Source organism: Rhinolophus sinicus, linkage group LG06 (assembly GCF_036562045.2).
Source record: "Rhinolophus sinicus isolate RSC01 linkage group LG06, ASM3656204v1, whole genome shotgun sequence".
Taxonomy (NCBI): Eukaryota; Metazoa; Chordata; class Mammalia; order Chiroptera; family Rhinolophidae; genus Rhinolophus; species Rhinolophus sinicus.
Genome location: NC_133756.1, coordinates 115871275 through 115894842, shown reverse-complemented (window position 1 = coordinate 115894842; position 23568 = coordinate 115871275). Strand labels below are relative to the sequence as shown.

At 35.1% G+C, this 23568-nt stretch overlaps 1 protein-coding gene across 2 annotated transcripts in view; it reads right to left on the bottom strand.

The window, feature by feature from the left end:
* The window catches only part of NARS2 (asparaginyl-tRNA synthetase 2, mitochondrial), a 130701-nt gene that overhangs the window by 62246 nt on the left and 44887 nt on the right, over positions 1 to 23568 (bottom strand). For both annotated transcript variants that reach the window (XM_019726379.2, XM_074335705.1), the window contains exon 6: positions 7991 to 8085. In XM_019726379.2, coding sequence (XP_019581938.2) covers positions 7991 to 8085 — 95 coding nt within the window. The remainder of the gene's footprint in view (positions 1 to 7990; positions 8086 to 23568) is intronic.

Below are 23568 nucleotides of genomic sequence, written 5' to 3'. Positions count from 1 at the left end.
TGAATCTAAAACTAAAAATGTTTTGTAATTATAGAGCAAAAATATGGCCACACTCTCCTCAACACAATTATGAGCTGTCAAAGTTATCAAAAGTATTACTTTTTGATGATGTGAGTACAAGAACCAGAGGTAATAATAAGCTAGAAACTATTAAAGGTGTATTTGAAATCCAGAATCTGCATGTGTTCCAGGTTCATGCATGGCAGTTGATAAACAGCTACATTCAAAGGCCTGTGTTTATTGGGGGAGGGGGGATAATCTCAAATTTCAGAAAAATAAAACTTTGGGTTTGCCACCATCATCAAAAAAATGAAAAGACAACCCACTGAATAGAAAAAAAGAAATTTGCAAATCATGTATCTGGTAAAGGACTTGTATCCAGAATACTGAAGAACTCTTACAACAAAATAATGAGACAAAGAGCCCAACTGAAAATATGAACCAAGGATATAAACAGACATTTCTCCAAAGAAGATACCCAAGTGGCCAACAGGCACATGAAAAGATGCTCAACATCATTAGTCACTAGGGAAATGCAAATCAAAACCATAATGAGATGCCATTTTATACTCACTAAAGTGGCACAATAAAAAAGATATGTAACAAAAACGGTTGGCAAGGATGTGAAAAAACTGGAACCTTTACACATTGCTGGTGGGATTGTAAAATGGTGCAGCCACTGTGGAAAATAGCCCAGCAGTTCCTCACATAGATAAATTTCCCATGCAACTCCTCGATTCCGCTCCTAAGCACCCACCCAAGAGAAATGAAAACACGTTCCCACAAATACGTGTACTCAAATGTTCATAGTAACTTTACTTACAATAGCCAAAAAGTAGAAACAACCCAACGTCCATTACCTGCTGAATGGATACAAAAATGTGGTATACTTGTATAATGGAATGCTATTTGGCAATAGAAAGGAATGAAGTATTGGCACATGCTACAATATAGACAGATATTGAAAATATTATGCAAAGTGAAATAAACCAGCCACAAAATACGATATATTGTGTGATTTCATTTATATGAAATATCTGGAATGGGCAAATCCATGGAGACATAGAATAGATTGATCATAAAGTAGTTTGCTTAGGGTGGAAAGGATGATGGGGAGTGATTGCTAGTGGGAAAAAGTTTCTTTTTAAATGATAAAGATATTCTTAGATTAGATTATGGTGATATTTGTGAATAACTGTGAAAATATACTAAAACCCCTTGAATTGTACACTTTAAAATGGTGAATTTTATGGTACGTAAATTATCTTTCAATAAAGCAGTTTTAAAGTTTTGGGTTTGTTCCACTTAAATTCTTATTAAAATTCTAATAAAGTTGATTTTCACAATCTCTTTATTTTCAATTCTGCAAATTATGTGTAATACCTGACGGTAAATGGTGATGCCTATTTTCTAGGTATACTGAGGGTTAATCAATCTTCTTAAAGGGACATTTAGGTTGTTAGTAATTTTTTAGTAGTATAAGTAAAGTTGCTTTCAACACTTTTGTTTACATGTCTTTACAGAGTTGTCAGATCATTTCCTTAAGAAAAATTCCTAGAAATGAAATTCTTGGTAAAAGATTATTCCTCTAGAGAGGCCATACCAATTTCTATTTCCAACAGCAATGCTCAAGAGGAAATCATCAGTTTTATCCTTGACTTCAAAGTCCATTAGGAAAAAAGACCTGTAATAAAACACCAAAAGAAACGAATCTAACTAACTAACTAACTAACTAACTAACTAGTTAGTTAGTTAGTTATATATAAACAATAGTAATCAAAAACTCTTTCAAATACATTAGGCTGAGCCTTCCTCCAGTTCTGGCTTTAACTGACAAGAAATGGAAAATTTTATTACATGACATTTCTTAATTGTAGGTTTTCCAATTTAGAACATTTCTACTTCTCTCAGAATGAACATTCCACTTATAAATTATATTTATAGGCAGAAGGTAATGAAAACACTTTGCTTTCTCTTATTTCTAAAAATATACAATAGCTCTGTCCACTGAGAGGGCTTGGAAGCAATAATCCCCTAGTAGCAGCAAGGTACCCAGTGATTAAATCTTGATTTCTAAATACCATTTTCTCACAAGAGGAACCAGGGCTCTTTGGAGAAAAGACTAATTCTAGGGCTAGAGTAGGGAAAATTGAAAAATAAGCCTGGGATATTGCCATAACTTGGAAGCAACCAAAGATGTCTTTGAGAGTAAGTGAATGGATAAATAAACTGTGGTACATCCAGATAATGGAATATTATTCAGTGCAAAAAAGAAAAATGAGCTACCAAGCCATGAAAAGACATGCAGGAAACTTAAATGTATATTACTAAGTGAAAGAAGCCAATCTGAAAAGGCTACATACTGTATGATTCCAACTATATGACATTCTGGAAAAGACAAAACTATGGAAACAGTAAAAAGACCAGCGGTTGCCAGGGGTTGTGGGGAAGGGACGGGTGAATAAGAGGAGCACAGAGGATTTTCAGAGCAGTGAAACTATTCTGTATGATACTATAATGGTAGATGTGTCATTATACATTTGTCTAAACCTATAGAATATACAATACCAAGAGTGAACCCTGGGCCAGCCCAGTGGCTCAGGCGGTTAGAGCTCCGTGCTCCTAACTCCGAAGGCTGCCGGTTCGATTCCCACATGGGCGAGTGGGCTCTCAACCACAAGGCTGCCAGTTCAACTCCTCGAGTCCCGCAAGGGATGGTGGGCTCCGCCCCCTGCAACTAAGATTGAACACGGCACCTTGAGCTGAGCTGCCACTGAGCTCCCGGATGGTTCAGTTGGTTGGAGTGCGTCCTCTCAACCACAAGGTTGCCAGTTCGACTCCCGCAAGGGATGGTGGGCTGTGCCCCCTGCAACTAGAAAACGGCAACTGGACCTGGAGCTGAGCTGTGCCCTCCACAACTAAGACTGAAAGGACAACAACTTGAAGCTGAACAGCACCCTCCACAACTAAGATTGAAAGGACAACAACTTGACTTGGAAAAAAGTCCTGGAAGTACACACTGTTCCCCAATAAAGTCCTGTTCCCCCTCCCCAATAAAATCTTTAAAAAAAAAAAAGAGTGAACCCTAATATGCAAACTATGGGCTTTGACTGATGACCATGTCAGTATAGGTTCAACTGTAAAAAATTAAAATTAAACAAATCCATCCTGATATAAATGATTACATAAATAAACATACAAGGGTAAAAGATAACAAATCTTCCATACAGAAGAATTCTGAATACTCCCACCTCCTAGGAGGTGGTGTTTAATTCCATCTCCCACTTCCCAACCCCTCACTCACACCTCCAGTGAGGGTGGGCTAGACTTAGTGACTTACTTCCAAAGAATAGAGAAAGGAAAAAATAGCACATTTTCAGTGGAGAAACTTGGAAAACACTACCTTATCCAAGTAATGAAGGGTAATCACCATGTGGATATCACATACCCCCTGGATACACATATGACATGATGAGTACACTTCGTCTCTGGGGTATTCTTTCCAAAAACCCATATAACTCCAGTCTAATTATGAGACAAACATCAGACAACGCCAGATTGGGATACATTTTACAAGTCATGAAAATAAAGGAAAGACTGAGAAACTGTTACAGACTAGAAGAGACTGGGGAAGCATGTCAACCAAACATAATGTGATACCTTTAATTGGATCCTGGAAAAAGGAAACAGGTATTGATGGAAAACTGGGGAAATCTAAATAAAGTCTGTAAATTAGTTAATAGTAATATACTAACACTGGGTTCTTAGTTTGGACAAATGTACCATGGTAATGTCACCAATGGGAAAAACTGGGTAAGGGGTATGAAAAACGTCTGCACTATCTTCACAACTTTTCTGGATTTAAAAATTATTCAAAAATAGAAAGTTTATTTAAAAACAACAAAATTAACTTCAAAATGCAACTATAAACCCAACAAATCAATATATATATCTTTTCGGAAAATGTTAACCTTCTAAATTTAACTATCACTTAATCAATTTTGAAAGTCTGTTAAAAAAAAAGTCTGTTAAATAAAATTACAGAAAAACAAAGCTAAGGGAAAGAAGACTAACAATTCCTTATTGGAGATTAAATCATGCATTAATCTGAAATATGATGTACTGCATATTAACAGTCCTAGAACTATGCATATTAAACTAGGAACATTTGACTGACATTATTAGAAATACTTCATAACACATTAAAAATACAAAACCTCATATTCTGCCAATTTAATCTTCTGTCAGTTTCTCTGTACACTGTGTTCTGTGGTTCACTGCAATTTACTGGGAAAGAAGGGACATAGTTAATCCATTAAGAGTACTATAATAGGGAAACAAATGTTTGGTAAATTTACACCTTTCACATATTATGACACTGCTGAAGGGAAGATACCTTGCCTCTAATTTTATAGATAAAACAATGAATATTGAAAGGTTGTTAAGAAAGGTTATCCAAAACTTGGATATAAGGCCAAAAGATAGATAGCCTGTCCTTTCAATGTAATATGGAGACACAGACCCTCTCAGAAGTTATTTAATTACTTAGGTGAATGTACTTTGCTCCATTATTCTATTTACTATTGAATTAAACATCCCAGATTAAGTAAAGGTATATGTTAACTTGTAGATTTTGTCCAGTAAGGTTGTAAATCATTTCTGTCAGGTAGAAGACAAAATTCCAAAGGTTAGTGTTTATTGGTCTGTAGGATATTAACTAGTTTGTAACTAACCTGGCAATCTTATTCTAAAATTCCTTTATTAAATTGTCTATGAATACACAGCTCCTCAAATGCTCTTTGAAGTAGCTGTACTATTTTACTTGGCCTCATTAATTAATGAATTGAGTAACATATTTGATACATGTTCACTTTATATTTGAGTAAGTCATGTTTTATTTTTTTAAATTACACTTTGACAGGCATAAGAACAGATCAATTAATGATCAGTTAATCTATGACAAAGAAGGCAAGGATATACAATGGGTAAAGACAGTCTCTTCAAAAAGTGATGTTGAGAAAAGCGGACACATGAAAAAATATGAAACTGGAACCCTTTCTTATACCATATACAAAAATAAACTCAGAAATGATTCAAGACTTAAATATAAGACCTGAAATCACAAAACCTGTAAAAGAAAAGATAGGCAGTAAACTCTTTGACATTGTTCTTTTTTGATATATTTCCTCGGCCAAGGGCAACAAAAGAAAAAACAAACAAATGGGACTACACCAAACTAAAAAATTTTTGCACAACGAAGTAAACTATCAACAAAACAAAAAGACAACCTACTAAAAAGGAGAAGATATTTGCAAATGATATATCTGGCAAGGGGTTAATATCTAAAATATACTGTGGATGCCAAAAAAATGTATATAAGTGGATACTTTGGTCAACATTGCTCAAGCAGTAGTTCGCGGTAATCAGGTGTCTGGATGCTAATGGTAACCACTTTGAGCACCTCTTGTAATTGTAACTACAAGATGACTTGTATTCATCTTTTGTTATCAGTATATATTGAGTATTACAATTTTAATAGTTTTTTCCTTTTTTAAAATGTGTATACCAGAGGATAACGGGGGCGGGGGGTGGGGGGTGGGAGATGAGGGTAAGGGGGATCGAATATATGGTGATGGAAGGAGAACTGACTCTGGGTGATGAACACACAATGGGATTTATAGATGATGTAATACAGAATTGTACACCTGAAATCTATGTAATTTTACTAACAATTGTCACCCCAATAAATTTAATAAAATAAAATTAAAAAAAATTAAAAAATAAAGAGGAACAAAATCTTTGAAAACAAACAAACAAACAAAAAATGTGTATACACTTTTCTAGCACCCTCTGGATAAGGAACTCATACAACTTAATACCAAAAAAACAAACAAAACAAAAATAAACCCGCAAACAATCCAATTAAAAAATGGACAGAGGACCTGAACGGACATTTCTCTAAAGAGGACATACACATAGACAACATATATATGAAAAGATGCTCAATATCACTAGTCATCAGGGCATTGCAAATCAAAACCACAATAAGATATAATTTCACACCTGTCAGAATGGCTGTTATCAATAAATCAACAAATAACAAGTTACTGGTGAGGATGTGGAGAAAAGGGAAACTTTGTACACTGTTGGTGGGATTATAAATTAGTGCAGCCACTAACACTATGGAAAACAGTATGGAGATTATTCAAAAATTAAAAATAGAGCTGCCATGTGATGCAGAAATTCCACTTTTAAATATTTATTCAAAGAAAACAAAAACACTGATTTGAAAAGATATTTGCATCCCTATATTCACTGCAGCGTTACTAGTAATAGCCAAGATATAGAAGTAACCTAAGTGCCTGTTGATAGATGAATGGATAAAGAAGAGGTGGTGTATGTGTACACACACACACACACACACACACACACACATACACACGAATATTATTCAGCAATAAAATAAAAAATGAAATCTTGCCACATGTGACATAATGGATGGACCTAGAGGGTATTATGCTAGGTGAAAGAAGTCAGAGAAAGGCAAATATCGTATGGTTTCACTTTTATGTGGAATCTAAAAAATCGAAACAAATGAATAAACAAAACGAAACAGAAACAGGCTCATAGATATAAAGAACAAACTGATGGTTGACAAAAGGAAGAGGGATGGAAGGATGGGAATACAATTATTAAAATTAAAAAATAAATTACACTTTGACAGGCATAACAAACTTTCCATGACATGTCTGCCATGGCCTTTCCCACAAACAGCTCTTCAAATCCTACAACCTCACAGGGCTATTAGGATGATATAATAGTTTTTCAGCACAGTATTCTGATAATATTGTCAAATTATGTGGTTATTAGAATTATCAAAGAACTTTCTCTCTCAAAGGTAAATCAGTAAAGAATCTAAGTATATGTTATTTTCAAGACCATTTTTTTTTGTCATCAATGATTATCTTTTATGTTTTCATTTTGAAATAAATTCAGATGTACAAAAAGTCACAAAAAATATCCATATATCCATTATTCAGTTTTTTAAAAATAAACTTAATATGCTATATAGCCAATTATAAATGCCTACTCTGCCATTTTTACCTGAACTCCACCACTGACTTTCCATACTGCCAGGAAAGTACATAAAAAAATAAACATGAACACTATTCTATTTCCCCTGAGTTTTCCCACCTGTGCATTTCAAAAATAATGGGAAACACATAAAGATTCCCTTTTTTTCATTGGAGCCATTTCTTGAAGAGATTTTTAAGTCCCAGTCTCTATATAAGAAAACAAAGATATGTAAAGGAGGCTCAGTACTTGAGTCAGTATTAAGATATTACCCACAGAATTACAGAATATAAGATTTAGACAGGACTTTAAAGACCTTCCTGTCCAATTCCCTGTTTTAAAGAAAAGAAAAGTCAGGCTGAAAGTAGTATAGTGACTTTCCAAAGGTTGAGAATGGCTAAAATCAATGCAATCTGACTTCTAAGACTTTCTAATTTGCCACATGTCTCTAATTACGGCCCTGCAGGTTAATTTTCTTTATGTAAACCAATTATTTAAAAGTATTTTTTTTTCCATCTGTTTCAGGTACCTTTCTTTTGTTTAATGAACTGGGCTAATACCTGGTTCTTGTGTGAACTGTCTTTGTTTTCATAAACATGATTATACTAAAATTTTGATTATATATTGAGATTTAAGCAAAAAAAGATTAGTAAAATGAAAAAAAAATCACAACTTCATATTTCCAGTGTTACATTTTTCACTATAAAAACAAAAGTCTAAACTAATGTGATTTTTTTTTTTTTTAAGAAACTTGAATATTGTCAATAAATGTACTTTTGGTGAATTCAAGTGGACTAACCATAAACACTAACTTCAATATTTTGCTTTTAACATTGGGAAAGGAAGCATTATTGCACTCTCACCCACCCCATAATCACTAGTCCATTAAAGTGAAAGAGAAAAGAAAATTCTGTACCCTGACATCACTTCTAGGTGAAGTTGTCCTGAGACAGTTAAGAAAGCAGGAACATCGAAGAAATTCTCCTCAGGTAACTTCATTTTGCTTGAAGGCTGCACATGAAAAACATAAACCACAAAAAAGCTATTACGTTTTGCTCTGCTTTTTACATTCACATATGTGCCACAACTAAAAATCATAATGCAATTAAACATATGTGAGGACAGATCATTCTCATGAAAATAAAGACAGCTCTCTTTAGCACCTAAAAGAGAAAATGCCGATTGGAAAGTGCTCAAGTCAAGGAAGTTTGCTTCGTATTTGCAGAATACAACAACCAAAGGACAAAGCACTTTAGTTACAAAATACACTTCTCCCTTAAAAGTGATTTTCATTGAGGGGAAAACCAAGGCAAGTGACCAAATTAAAATTTTTACATGTTGAATAATTATAGAATCTCTTTAAAATTTTGATCCATGATTAAGATTTAATTTTCTCAGGTCAATAGTGTTGACCTACTATTATTAAATTGTCAGTAATAATGCTTTTAACACAGAGTTTTATAAACACATTATAAACTTTTAAACACATTATTTCATTTAATTCTCACCACCACTCAGAGGTAAGAATAGGAACCTATGTTTAAGAGATATATGAGTAATTAGATTTAAAAATTTTTGTGAACTTGCAATATAGATAGTGATTATTTCATTTGAAATGGGTAGGAAACAAGCCAGCCAGCACTTATAACAGAAAGTTAAAAATTTATTTAAACATAATTTAAATAGTATAATTAAGAAAGCTTTGGGATCAAGTTGTGACATTCACACCTATTTATTGAAAGGAGGCTAGCCAGTTTACCTGTTCTTGTATTTTAAATTGTGCATGTATTTGAAATGTTTTAATATAATGGTGCAATTACTGTAAAAGCAACAAAGCCAATTTTAAATATGCAATACAAGATATAACACTCCTTTTAAGAGACTTAGTATCAAATACAGAATTATAGAAACACATGAAAAGAAGATACCTTATTTAATTCCATTAGTTGTTCAAGTTTACTTTGATATTGATTCCAAATGTCTTATCATTGCTTTTTAAAAATCCATCTTAGAATTCCATTATCACTGAAAGGGCATGGTTTCCAAAGACGTAAAGACTCAAGACTACAATATTTGACCTAGAGTGACGTCATAAATATGGTAGCCTAAGGGGAGCCTCTTGAAATATCCCCTGGAATTTACAACAAATTGAACAATTATAATTCCACAAAGGACTCCCAGTGCAGCAGACAGGCAAGACTAAGAGGCACACAACAGAAATAACCTAAAGGTGGGCAAGTTGCACGAACGGGGGAGGAGGGAAGGGAGAAGTGTGGAGACGGGGCCACGTGGGGGCAGGATGCAGACGTAGCTCAGTGCTCCAAGCTCGCTGCATCCTGGAAGTACCACAGCTGCAGGAGAGAGAAGAACTCGGACTGCTAGGGCTCCATTTATGGCCCACAGGGCTGAGGGGACAGCATATAACACAGCTGAACCCAACGCACACGGCAGAGACCTTGGAGCAAAGACTAAGGGAAGACAGCTGAAAAGAGTGGTTTAAGCACTCACTGCCGCAGAGAATGGAAGCCTTACACACTGAGACTAGCTGCCCCCTCCCTACCCTCCCAGAGCTCACCCTGCGCCCACCTGCCCAGTGCTAGAAGCGGAACGGTAGCAGTGTCAGATCAAAAGAACAGAATATTTGCAGTTCTGACAACTGTGGTCCGCAGACATAGATTCGCAGCCCAACTAGTTCCGGCAAAGGGGAGTGAGCTGTGGAAGGAGGACAGGCTGTGGTGGTGGTCACCACCATTGCTCTGGGCAACCTCTCACAACCCACCCCGCCCCTGTCCCCACCTATCTGGGCAGATATCTGCAGGAGTAAACAGAACTGCTGAAACACATAGACTCTGAATCAGGTGTAGGAAGAGCTTTGGAACTTCAAAAGCTCTCCGCATCCCCATGTGGACACGGTGCCCTATGACCCAGGCGAACTGTTAACAGAGGAGAAGCCCGACTTCCAGGGTATCCCCCTATTGTGTGAGAAGCTGGAATAGTACAGAGAAAACATAACACTACAGTGTGAGAGAGAAAAAAGGCTGCAGTCAGAGAGAAAATAAAACATTCTACCAACATGTACTGGAAAACAAAAGAAAGACCTCTTCCTATTAACGTGTTGCAGAACCCACTCCAGTAGATGTCTAGGAAGAGAAATAATAAATCATTAATTGCCATGCATAACCAAGGCAACAAAGAAAGAAAGTGAAAAATCTCCAGTAAATGAACTTAAAGATATGGAAATATGTGACTTAAATGACAGAGAATTCAAGATTGCAGTTCTGAAAAAACTCAACGAGATGCAAGAAAACACAGACAGGCAGTTTAATGAACTCAGAAACACAATCAAAGAACAACATGAACATTTTACCAAAGAGACTGAAATTTTTAAAAAGAACCAAAGAGAATTTCTGGAGATTAAAAACTCAATAGAAGAAATGAAGAATGAAATAGCCAGCTTAGGTAGTAGAGTTGACCAGATGGAGGAAAGAATCAGTGACAATGAACATAGAAACCTGGAAATGACAAGGATGGAAGAAGAAAGAGACTTGAGACTTACAAGAAATGAAAGAACTCTATAAGAACTTTCTGACTCCATCAGAAAGAACAATATAAGAATAATGGGCATACCAGATGGAGAAGAAAGAGAGAAGGGAACAGAGAATATATTCAAACAAATAGTCGATGACTATTTCCCAAACTTGTGGACAGAACTGGATCTTCAAATCCAAGAAGCAAATAGAACACTTAATTACCTCAACCCCCAACAGGCCTTCTCCAAGGCACATTGTATTGAAGCTATCAAAAATCAACGACAAAGAAAGAATCCTCAAGGCAGCCAGGGAAAAGAAGACGGTAACCTACAAAGGAAAGCCCATTAGATTATCATCAGATTTTTCAGCAGAAACTCTACAAGCCAGGAAGGAGTGGAACAAAATATTCAAACTATTGAAAGAGAGAAATTATGAGCCAAGAATAATATATCCATCAAAGATATCCTTTACATACTAAGGAGGAATAAAGACCTTTCCAGACATACAGAAGCTGAGGGAATTTTCTAATACATGACCTGCACTACAAGAAATACTAAAGGAGGCTATTCGACCATCATCTACAGGGACAATTTGTGGCAACCGAAACATAAAAAGGGGGAGAGTAAAGTCCTGAACCGGAATATGGGAATGGAGAAAGTAAGCATGCTGAAGAAAATGGAATACTCTAAATTATCAAACTTTCTTTTACATAAACTTAAGGGTAACCACACAAAAAAAATCCAGAACTGAAATATATACTGTAATAAAAAAAAGAAACAGAGGGAAAAATCATAGAATACCACCACACAGAACTAACAGACAACAACAAAAAGGCAAGGAAACAATGGAAACACAGTCTTATCAGATAGAATGATAGGAAATCCTCACGTATCAATAATCACCCTACATGTAAATGGACTGAACTCACCAATAAAAAGGCACAGAGTAGCAGATTGGATCAAAAAACTAAACCCAAACATATGCTGCCTCCAAGAGACACATCCCAGCTACAAGGACAGGCATAGCCTCAAAGTGAAAGGGTGGAAATTGACACTCCAAGCAAATGGTATCCGGAGAAAATCAGGTGCAGCTATATTGATACCAGATGAAATAGACTTCAGGGTGAAAAAGGTAACAAGAGACAAAGATGGACATCTTATAATGATAAAGGGGACTGTACAACAAGAAGACATAACAGTTATCAATATTTATGCCCCCAATCAGGGAGCACCGAAATATACCAGGCAACAACTAACAGAACTAAAGGGAGAAATTGACAAAAACACAATTATACTAGGGGACCTAAACACATCATTGACAGCTATGGATAGTTCATCCAAACAGAAAATAAATAATGAAATAGCAGCCCTAAATGACACATTAGATGAAATGGACATAACTGACATTTATAGAGCACTTCATCCTAAAACATCAGACTATACATTTTTTTCTAGTGTACATGGAACATTCTCAAGGATAGACCATATATTGGGATACAAAAACTAGCCTCAGCAAATTTAAGAAGATTGAAATCATACCAAGCATATTCTCTGATCACAAGGCTTTGAAATTGGATATCAACTGCAAAAAGAAAGCAGGAAAAACCACAAATACATGGAGATTAAACAACATACTTTTAAAGAACGACCAGGTCAAAGAAGAAATTAGAAGAGAGATGAAAAGATACATAGGAACAAATGAGAATGAAAATACATCCTACCAAAATTTTGGGGTTGCAGCAAAGGCAGTTTTAAGAGGGAAATTTATATCATTACAGGCCTATCTCAAGAAACAAGAAAAATCCCAAATAAATAACCTCACGTTACACCTTAAAGAACTAGAAAAAGAAGAACAAATGAAACCCAAGGTCAGCAGAAGAAAGGAAATAATAAAAATCAGAGCAGAACTAAATGAAATAGAGAACAAAAAGACAATAGAAAAATGAATGTGACAAAGAGCTGGTTCTTTGAAAAGATTAACAAAATTGACAAACCCTTGGCTAGACTCACTAAGATAAAAAGAGAAAAGACACTAATAAAATCAGAAATGAAAATGGGGAAATTATCACGGATGCCACAGAAATACAAAGGATCATCCAAGAATACTATGAAGGACTATATACCACCAGATTCAATAACCTAGAAGAAATGGACAAGTTCTTAGAAACATATAGCCTTCCTATGCTGAACCATGAAGAACTGGAAAATCTAAACAGACCGATCACCAGTAAAGAAATTGAATCAGTCATCCAAAACCTTCCCAAAAGCAAAAGCCCGGGACCAGATGGCTTCACTAGTGAATTCTACCAAATCTTCAAAGAGGATCTAACTCTTTGAAGTCCTGCTCAAACTCTTCCAAAAAATTGAAGAAGAGACAGTACTCCCTAACTCATTTTATGAGGCCAACATTACCCTGATACCAAAATCTGGTAAGGATAACACACACACACACAAACTACAGACCAATATCTCTGATGAATACAGATGCAAAAATCCTAAACAAAATTCTAGCAAATCGAATGCAGCAATACATTAAAAAGATTATTCATCACGACCAAATGGGGTTCATCCCAGGGGCTCAAGGATGCTTCAACATGCACAAATCCATCAATGTGACACACCACAAAACAAAGGACAAAAGTCATATAATTATATCAATTGATGCAGAAAAAGCGTTTGACAAGATACAACATTCATATATGATTAATACACTTAATAAAATAGGTATAAAAGGAAAATACCTTCACATAATAAAGGTCATCTATGACAAAACCTCAGCTAATCTCATAATTAACAGTGAAAAACCGAAGCCCTTTGCTCTACGTTCAGGAACACGACAGGGCTATCCCCTATCACCTCTGATTTTCAACATAGTGTTGGAAGTCCTCACCAGAGCAATCAGGCAAGAGAAAGAAATAAAAAGCATCCAAATTACGAATGAAGCAGTTGAATTGTCACTCTTTGCAGATGACATGATGCTATACATAGAAAACCCTAAAGACTCCACCAAATAGCTATTAGAAACAATCAACGAATACAGTAAAGTTGCCCGCTACAAAAGCAACGTACAAAAGTCCATTGCATTCCTATATACTAACAATGAAATCACAGAAAAAGAAATAATAACAACAATTGCTTTTGCAATTGCAGTAAAAAGAATAAAATACCTAGGAATAAACTTAAGCAAGGATGTGAAAGACCTATATGCTGAAAACTATAAGACATTTTTGAAAGAAATTGAAGAAGACACAAAGAAATGGAAAGACATTCCATGCTCACGGATTGGAAGAATCAACATAGTTAAAATGGCCATATTACCCAAAGCAATATACAGATTTAATGCAATCCCCATCAAAATCCGAATGGCGTTTTTTAAAGAAATAGAACAAAAAAATCACCAGATTTGTTTGGAACCACAGAAGACCCCGAATAGCCAATCTTAAGAGAAAAGAGCAATGCTGGAGGTATCACACTCCTGACTTTAGCTTGTACTACAGGGCAACAATAATCAAAACAGCATGGTATTGGCAGAAAAACAGACACAATGGCATAGAATTGAGAACCCAGAAATAAAATCACATAAATATAGACAGATAATTTTCTACAAAGAAGCCAAAAACATACAATGGAGAAAAGACAGCCTCTTCAATAAATGGTGCTTGAAGAATTGGAAAGCCATGTGCAAAAGAATGAAACTGGACTGCTATTTCTCACCATGTACCAAAATTAATTCAAAATGGATCAAAGACTTAAGCATAAGACCTGAAACAATAAACTGCATAGAAGAAAACATAGGTACTAAACTTACGGATCTTGGGTTCAAAGAACATTTTATGAATTTGACTCCAAAGGCAAGGGAAGTAAAAGCTAAAGTAAACGAATGGGACTATATCAAACTTAAAATCTTCTGCACAGCAAAAGAAACAATCGACAAAATAAAGAGGCAACCAACTGAATGGGAGAAGATTTTTGCAAACAGTGCCTCCGATAAGGGGCTAATATCCAGAATATACAAGGAACTCATACAACTCAATAACAAAAAAACAAACAACCCAATTAAAAAATGGGCAGAGGACCTGAAGAGACATTTCTCCAAAGAGGACATACAAATGGCAAATAAACATATGAAAAAATGCTCAACATCACTAAACATCAGAGAAATACAACTAAAAACCACAATGAGATACCACCTCACCCCAGTTAGAATGGCTATCATCAACAAGACAAATAGTAACAAGTGTTGGAGAGGCTGTGGAGAAAAAGGAACTCTAATACACTGTTGGTGGGAACGCAGACTGGTGCAGCCGCTATGGAAGGCAGTGTGGAGGTTCCCCAAAAAGTTACGAATAGAATTACCATATGGCCCAGCAATCCCTCTCCTGGGTATCTACGCCAAAAATCTGCAAGCATTTATCCATAAAGACAAGTGTGCTCCAATGTTCATTGCAGCTTTACTTATGGTGGCCAAGACATGGAAACAACCAAAATGTCCTTCGATAGATGAATGGATAAAGAAGTTGTGGTACATATAAATAATGGAATGCTATTGGGTGGTAAGAAAAGATGAAATAGGACCATTTGTGACAACTTGGATGGATCTTGAGATTACAATGCTAAGCAAAATAAGTCAGACTGAAAAAGCAGAGAACCATATGATTTCACTAATGTGTAGTATATAAACTGAAAACAACAAAAGAACAAGACAAACAAATGAGAAACAAAAACTCATAGACACAGACAATAGTTAGTGGTTACCAGAGGGTAAGGGGGGAGAGGGGTGGTAGATGAGGGTAAAGGGGATCAAATAAATGGTGATAGAAGGAGAACTGACTCTGGGTGGTGAACACACAATGTGATTTATAGATGTTGTAATACAGAATTGTACACCTGAAATCTGTGTAACTTTATTAAGAATTGTCATCCCAATAAAGTTTAATTAAAAAGAAAATTTGACCTGACGTGAATTAGAATTTCAAAATAAAAGACTTATGTACTCTGATATTTATTAAATAATTTACTAAATTATTATTAATTTACTAAATAGTTACTAAATAATTATTTTTGAAATAAGGTCCCACACATTTATAAGAATATTATACTTTCTCCTTTCTTTCACCTCTTTAGTCTATAATTTGTATTGGTGCTTTATCCCAACTTCTCTTCAAAGTTATTTCTCTCATTTCCTGTACATATAAAAAAGTCTAGTCATTGTGACTAGATTTTAGTCTTTCATTTATTAGTGTTTGTACAAATTAGAATCTGACCTTCTTATAGCTCTTAAATCCAACTTATTTAAATAAGCACAAACATGTCACTACTTCATTATGTCTTGCAATGGCATAGTAAGCATTTACATACTGAAATTCACCCTACTTTTTTATGAATTATTTCTTTCATTTCTCCTTTATATTACAATTAATATATTACATTAATTTTTGAAAACTTCTGTATTAGTTATATTACCTTTAAATTTTACTCCAGGATATTAAAGGACCATATAAAATATTTGTTTTAAAAAGTACTTGCTGAGAGTCACGTCAGCAAAATTGGTGGGATAGGTAGTTCTGAAGGCCTGTCCCTCCGTAGCAAAACTGAAAATAATGAGTAAAAACTGTCAGAATCAAAAGTGGGAACTGTGGAAAGTAGTCAAAAGTTTATAGCTACCAAACAAATGCTGAATTAAGAGGAAACTTTTAAATGGTAGATTTCAAGAGCAGCCAGATGGCTCTGTTGTTTAGAGCGCGAGCTCTGACCAACAGGGTGGCCGGTCCAATTCCCACATGGGATGGTGGGCTGTGCCCCCTGCAACTAAGAATGAAAACGGTGACTCAACTTGGAGCTGAACTGCGCCCTCCACAACAAGATTGAAGGACAACTTGGATGGGCCCTGGAGAAACACACTATTCCCCAATAATAATAATAATAAATTAAAATAAATAAATAAATAAAATAAAATAAAATAAAATAAAATAAAATAAAATAAAATAAAATAAAATAAAATAAAATGGTAGATGTCACCCAACAATAGCAACTGCACAGTGTTCTCAAACACACATGGAACATTTTCCAGGAAAGACCACATGCTAGGACATAACACAAGTCTCAATAAATTAAAGAAGACCGAAATCACACAAATTATATTCTTTGACCATAATGGTATGAAACTAGAAATGTAAAATGGTACAGCTACTTGGAGTAACTTAATTTTGGTGGTTCCTTAAAAAAATAAAGTACAACTATACAGCCTATCAATTCTACTCCTAGGTAAATACCTAAAAGAATTAAACCTAAGTACTCATGTAAATACTTGCACATTACTGTTCGTAACAGCACTATTCACAATAGCCAGTGGTGGAAACAACTCACATGTCCATCAATGGAAAAATGGATAAACAAAATGTCACATTCCAAACAATCGGATAATATTTAGTCATAAGGTGAAATGAAGTACTTATATATGCTAAAACATATATACATCTTGAAAACATTATGCTAAGTAACAGAAAGACACAAAAGGCCACATATTGTATGATTCTATTTATATGAAATAACTAGAATAGATAAATCCATAGCAACTGATTAGTGAGAGCCATGGTCTTGGGGGAAGGGAAAACGGGAAGTGATTACTTAAAGGGCATGGGGTTTCCTTTGGGGTAATGAAAATGTTTTGGAACTTGACAGAGGTAGTAGTCATATAATATTATAAATGTACTAAATGCCAGTGAAATGTACCCTTTATAAAATGGTTAATTTTGTTATGTGAATTTCACCTCAATTTTTAAAAAAAGCATACATAAACAAGTAATTATGGGATCTGACAGGGTTAAAAACTACTAATACAAGATTGCAAATTTAAGATTTGTAATACTCAGTGCTTCTGTTAGTAATGAAGGAAGAACAAAATACATAAATGAAGTATCCAACTTTGTGATTTTGCCAATGTTTAGGATTTCTTTAAGAAGATCCCCAAACTGCAAAAGATAAATTACAAAATTGACAAATTTTACTACATCAAAATTAAGGATTGCTATTTAATAAAAGGAGATATAGGCAAACTTAGCAGAAGAATGACAGATTTAGAATAAAATATTTTCAGTATCTAAAATTGACAAGTGATTAATGGATAGAATATGTAAAGACCTCCTGTCAAGGAAACAGAAAAGAAAATAAGCTGCTCCGCAATTGGGCAAGGAATAGGAAAAGTAGATTTACAGGAAAGAAAATTTAAATGTCTAAGACGTATGAAGAAACACTCAAATTCACTATGAATTAGAGAACTGTAAATTAAAACAAGGCATTTTAAGAATTCATTGCATACATAAAATTGACAAAGATTAGAAAGTTGTATAATATCAAGTACAGGTGTAGATTAAGGGTGTGGTAGGCAGATGCCAAGATGTGCCCCAAGATTCTCAGCTCCTGGTTTACTCAATCAACCACTAAGCCAGGTCCTGATGTGAAGCAAAGTTAGTAAATCTAATTAGTTCCAAATCAGATGGCCCCAAGATTCAGAGATTTTCTGGGTACCCCTGACATGAGCCCTTTAAAAGAAGAGTTTTCTACAGCTGGTTGCAGAAGAGGAAGTAAGAGATTCGGAACAACGAGAAGTATTTGACATGCTGTGGCTGGCTTGAAGATGGAGAAGGACACATGGAAAAGTGCTTAGAGAAGTCTCTAGAAATTGAGACCAACCTAGCCAGCAGGCAGCAGCAAAACAGGAACTCAGTCCTACACCTGCAAAGAACTGAATTCTGCTGAGAGCAGGAATGAGTTTGTAAGAGAACCTCAAGCCCCAGATGAGAACGCTGACATGCGGTTGGTTCTCAGGCTTGTGAGACCCTGAGTAGAACCCAGCTACACCAGCCTGGACTACTGACCAATAGAACTGTGAGCTAATAAAGTTCTAGTTGCTTTAAGTCACTAAATTTGTGGTAATTTGTTACAAAGTAATACAAAACTAATTCATAGGGAAACAGAACTCTCAGGAAATGCCACTATAGTTTGACTAGGTACTGCTATTCTGGAGAATTCAGTGAAATTAGAATGTATCTACACTATGACCTAGGAATTCCACTCTTGGATATACGTTCTAGAGAAACTTCCATACAAGTCCATTAGGGAATATGTATAAGACTATTTATTGCAGTATTTTTTTCTGGATGTAACTTAGAATTGGAAAGGTCCTAAGGGTTCATTACTAGAAGAATGAGTAAGTAAAATGTAGCAAATACCACTGAATATTTCATAGCAATGAGAAGCAACAAATAGATGCACTTTCAGCAACATAGATAGAATTTCAAAACAGAGTTAAATGGAAGAAAGAAGGAAACAATAAGATACATAATACATTATCATCAATGTAAATTAAAAAACACACAAAAGATCACTCATATTTTATGAGGCTACATAAATAATAAAAGATATATCAAAGATATTAAAGTGGGTACCTCCAAGTGGGCAAAGAATAAGGTATACAATGGGATTTATAGATGATGTAATACAGAATTGTACACCTGAAATCTATGTAATTTTACTAACAATTGTCACCCCAATAAATTTAATTAAAAAAAAAAAAAAAGAATAAGGTACAGGAGTGGGGATTGGAATGAAGAGGGAAAATAAAGCAAGAATGGGGCTGTGTTGGATTGCATTTTGTTAGCTGGCATTACTGCTCCCATCTAAACTGAGGACTGTGTTTCCTAGCATCCCTTTTCCTGCACAGTTCCAGGTTACAGTTGGCCATCTATTGTTGGAAAGGAACATGCACAAAATTTGAGAGAAAATGAAGTCATCACTCTCAGAAGATTGTGGCAGTCTGCCACAGTGACATACAGACACAAAGGTACCTGGTGGCCTCAAGTTTCTATCTTGTCTTCCTTATTACTGACCAACAGTAGCTCAAAGGCAACCACCAAGTGCTAGACTGCACTTACTAGAGAGTGGACTGTGTTAGACTAATTGCATCAATAGCTCCAATTTCCACAACTCTACATCAGCACCCCTTGGCATATCACACACTAACTCTGAGCCTGGCCATGTGACTTGTTTTGGCCAATGGTACAGTAACAAAACTGCCAAAGATAGTGGCTTGAAAAGCGCTTGTGCATTTCCATTCTTCCTTGGACTTATGCGACCAAAGTGAGTATTGATAGCATGATGGAGGAATTTGAGAGACACGTGGAGAAAAGGTGGGTCATCTCACATGAGGCTGGCTATCCTAGACCAGCCAGGTCCCAACCAACCTGTCATCTGACTATGCCCAACCCAGATTAGAACCACCCAAATGAGCTGTAGACTCATGGGAAAGAATAAATGGTTTTGTTATACAGTGATATGATGAAAAAAAAAAAGGCCCCCTGCAAAGACCAATAATAACAATGGGCCGTGAATGAAAATTATGGTTAACTCAACTCTGTATTCCTGAGATTAAAAAAAATACACATTCAGATACATGCACTTCTACAAAAACCACAGCCAACACACACTAAGCACTTACTATGTGTTATGCAGTGTGCTAAGGAGTTTGCAAGCAATCCAACGAGGTATGCACTAGTATCCCCACTTACTGAGGAGGAAACTAAAACACAGAAGTTAATAATTTAACATGCCTAATGTGACACAGAACACGAACAAGGTAGTCTAGCCCCAGAATTTCTATCCTCAACCACAACGTGATACTGCCACGCAATATTTTTAGGATTCACAAGAAAGTTAACAACAGTTGATTCTGGGGAAGGAAACTAGATCACTGGGGAACAAAGTGGAAGGGAATCCTTCTATACTGTTAAACTGGTGTCTTTTGAACTATGAACTACATTACCTATTCAAAAAATAAATTTAAAATAATATTTTTAAAAAGCTGGATTCTGAGGAATTGTCAGCAAGTACTCAAAATAAACAGTACTCGTGTACTGGTTTTACTCCCTGTGTATTCTTTAATCACATACACACGAATGATTTTACCTTTTGTCCCGTAGTGCTGTGGATTCTTTTGATCAGTACCAACAGGAACATCAAAAAGCCAAGAACAAAGCATGGAACAAAGTCAAATACCAGGAAGAACATAGGTGGTTAGAAAGGTCTAACACGGCACTGCTTATAATGAAAATAGTTGGGGCAGGCAGGCCAAGAGAAGAGAAGGCCAAGCGATACTGAGTTCTTTGAATAGAGATCAAGTTCATACATCTTGGTATGCTAAGCACCTAGCCCAGGGCTGGAAACAAGCAACTGTTCTATAAATTCTTTTTGACCGAAAGAGTGATGTGAAATGTGAGCAGAGAGGGCCAGCGATCAGAGATCAGGGGAGACAAAGTCTGATGAACAACGATGGAAAGCACAAAAAGCATACGTAGTACATTTAGCCATAAAAACTTCCAGCAGAGTCATGGCTTTGCTGGTCTAAAAGTGTACCTTGAAGTGTACCTTCAGCGTTACGTTTGTTTTCAAACATAGGTACTGATAAGCAGGTAGTACAACAGAAAGAAATTATTTCTTATATTAACTTTCATAACCACACTGCTTATAATTAATTCTCCATTACTTAGTAGAGCTGTAAATAGGTGTTTACTGTTGTTTTTCTTTAATATCACCATCATCTTGACACCTACAAGAATTTTAAAAAATGCAAAAGGTAGAGAATGTATTTTGAATATGTGGTTGTAAATTTCAAGTAGCTTAGAGGAAAATTTTCATTTTCTTCAGAGAAGTAAATTGTGTGACTACTATGATTCTATCTTTCCCCATCCATCCCAATCATAAACACATAATTTGTAGACATCCTATACAATAAAATACCATTTTCAGCTAAATATAAAAGCCATCTCCTCTCCACTGTCCACCTTCCCAACACCATCTCCCTAATTCTGATATCCATCAAACAGGAAGATTTCGAAAAGATGATGAGGTAATATCATCAATATAATCTGCTGATCACTAAAAAACAAACAAACTTCAATCTCAACTTTTTCTGCTTTCTTAAGGATGTGGCTCACTCAGTTCCAAGGAGGCAGACATCCATACACTCTCTTATATACCCTTCTGCTCGCTAACAAATCACCCCCAGGGACCTCTGGGACAGCCTCTTTATTTCCCTCTATCTTTATACTTGCAAGTCTATAAATGACCCAAACCTATATCAAGCACTATGAGAGTTGTAAGTTTTAAAGTAAAAATCAAACATGATACTAAAAATGCCATGTTTTATTTATTTTAAAAAGTTTCTGAAACAAAATATTGAGCTGGGTGATGGCATTTGGTTGTTTATTGTTTTATTCTCTGTACTTTTCTGTATGTTTAAAATTACAAAAAACTACAAATCAACATTTATAGCTCTTTAAAAATGTACATTGTATTGTATGATCCCCGCAAGTGTCAATACCTTTCATTCTCCTATTTTCTTCAAGCATAAAATAAACTGTTTCTTATTCAGTTTCGCTGTTTTTATTCCATTTAATTGCTAGTGTTCTGTAAGTTTTTATTAATAGTTATAACATTTTATCTATATGATGCATTAAATAGTCTTATGGATGCCTTGTGAATATAATTACTACATATTTCTGTAAGGGAAAATGAGTTCTATGATCCAAAATAACCCACTTAAAAATGAACTTTCCAAATAAATATATTTCTGCTGTATCTTAAAAACAAACAAACAAGATAACTAGATTCAACATAATTAAAGAAAATAAAAATGAAAGTATTTTATGCACTATCAAGACACCATAATGACAAAAATCAATAAATATGAGGCAAGTAACAAGGTAACAAGCATTCTTGCTGGTTTATGTTCAGAAATACTTTTTACAATGAACAAAAGCTCTGATTCCAAAAATTTCAGTGTACAATAATTTAAGAAATGTCTTTTTTATATTCCAGTATTTCTTCCAAATGAGAGAAAAATACTCAGGGGTTGAAAGACATGGTGAAGATGGGATAAAAGTAGATGAATCATGTACCATAATTGTAAGAATCACAGAAATTACTACTGATGTGCTAGAAATACCAGAAATTATCACAGCATTATTAGCCCGAAGTTCCTTGGAAAAAAACATAAATTCATATCACTCTATCTGCCACAGTGTAAATACAAATTCTGCAACTTATTCTTGGTTGATACAATTATATGGCCACAAGCTGATCTAGCATCACTTACTTCAGTGATTTGAGATACTATCTTTATACCTTTCCATAGAAACTTGGATCTATTTCTGAGCCTTCAGTTCTGTCCCACTGGTTTATTTGTGTACCAGTACCACACTATTTTAATTTAGAGGCTTTATAGTATATTTTAATTTCTGGTTATTCACACATTTTTGATTACTGTATTCCTTAGCATTAATTAACATGAATAGAGATTTTCCCAAGGTCTCTCCATTGAGAAATAAATTTGTGTCTCATCTCAAATATAGATATCTCTCATATTTCCAGGCCCTACTTCAATTCATTTTCCAATTGAACAAATATTTAGTGACTACTATGTGCCACTTAATTATCATCACATTATCTAAAACATTCCTTGTTAGGAACTTTAAAGCATACTATGCTAGCAATAAGGAGTATAACCGTACTGGATGTAAATAAAAAAATAAATTTCTAAAAATATTAAAATGCTAGAAAAGGTAATTTTTGATGCCGGGGTTAGCAAGGTAAGGCATTTTAAAAATTGATAATTTACTTATGAAACACAAATAGTATATTTCTACTAAAAGTGTGTACTAAAATACTACTAAACACTAACGTTATCTTTTTTCCTCTAACTTTTCTATTGCAATATATAACACACATAAAGAAAAGTACAGAAAACATACAGCTTGATGATTTATCACAAAATACACGCCTATGTGACTACTACTCAGATCACAGGAGAGAATGGTAACAACATCTGAGAAGGCTCTAGTGTCCCTCTTCTCAGTAATTCCTCTTTTCTCCCCAAGGTAACCGTTAACCTGACGATCAAAACATTATAT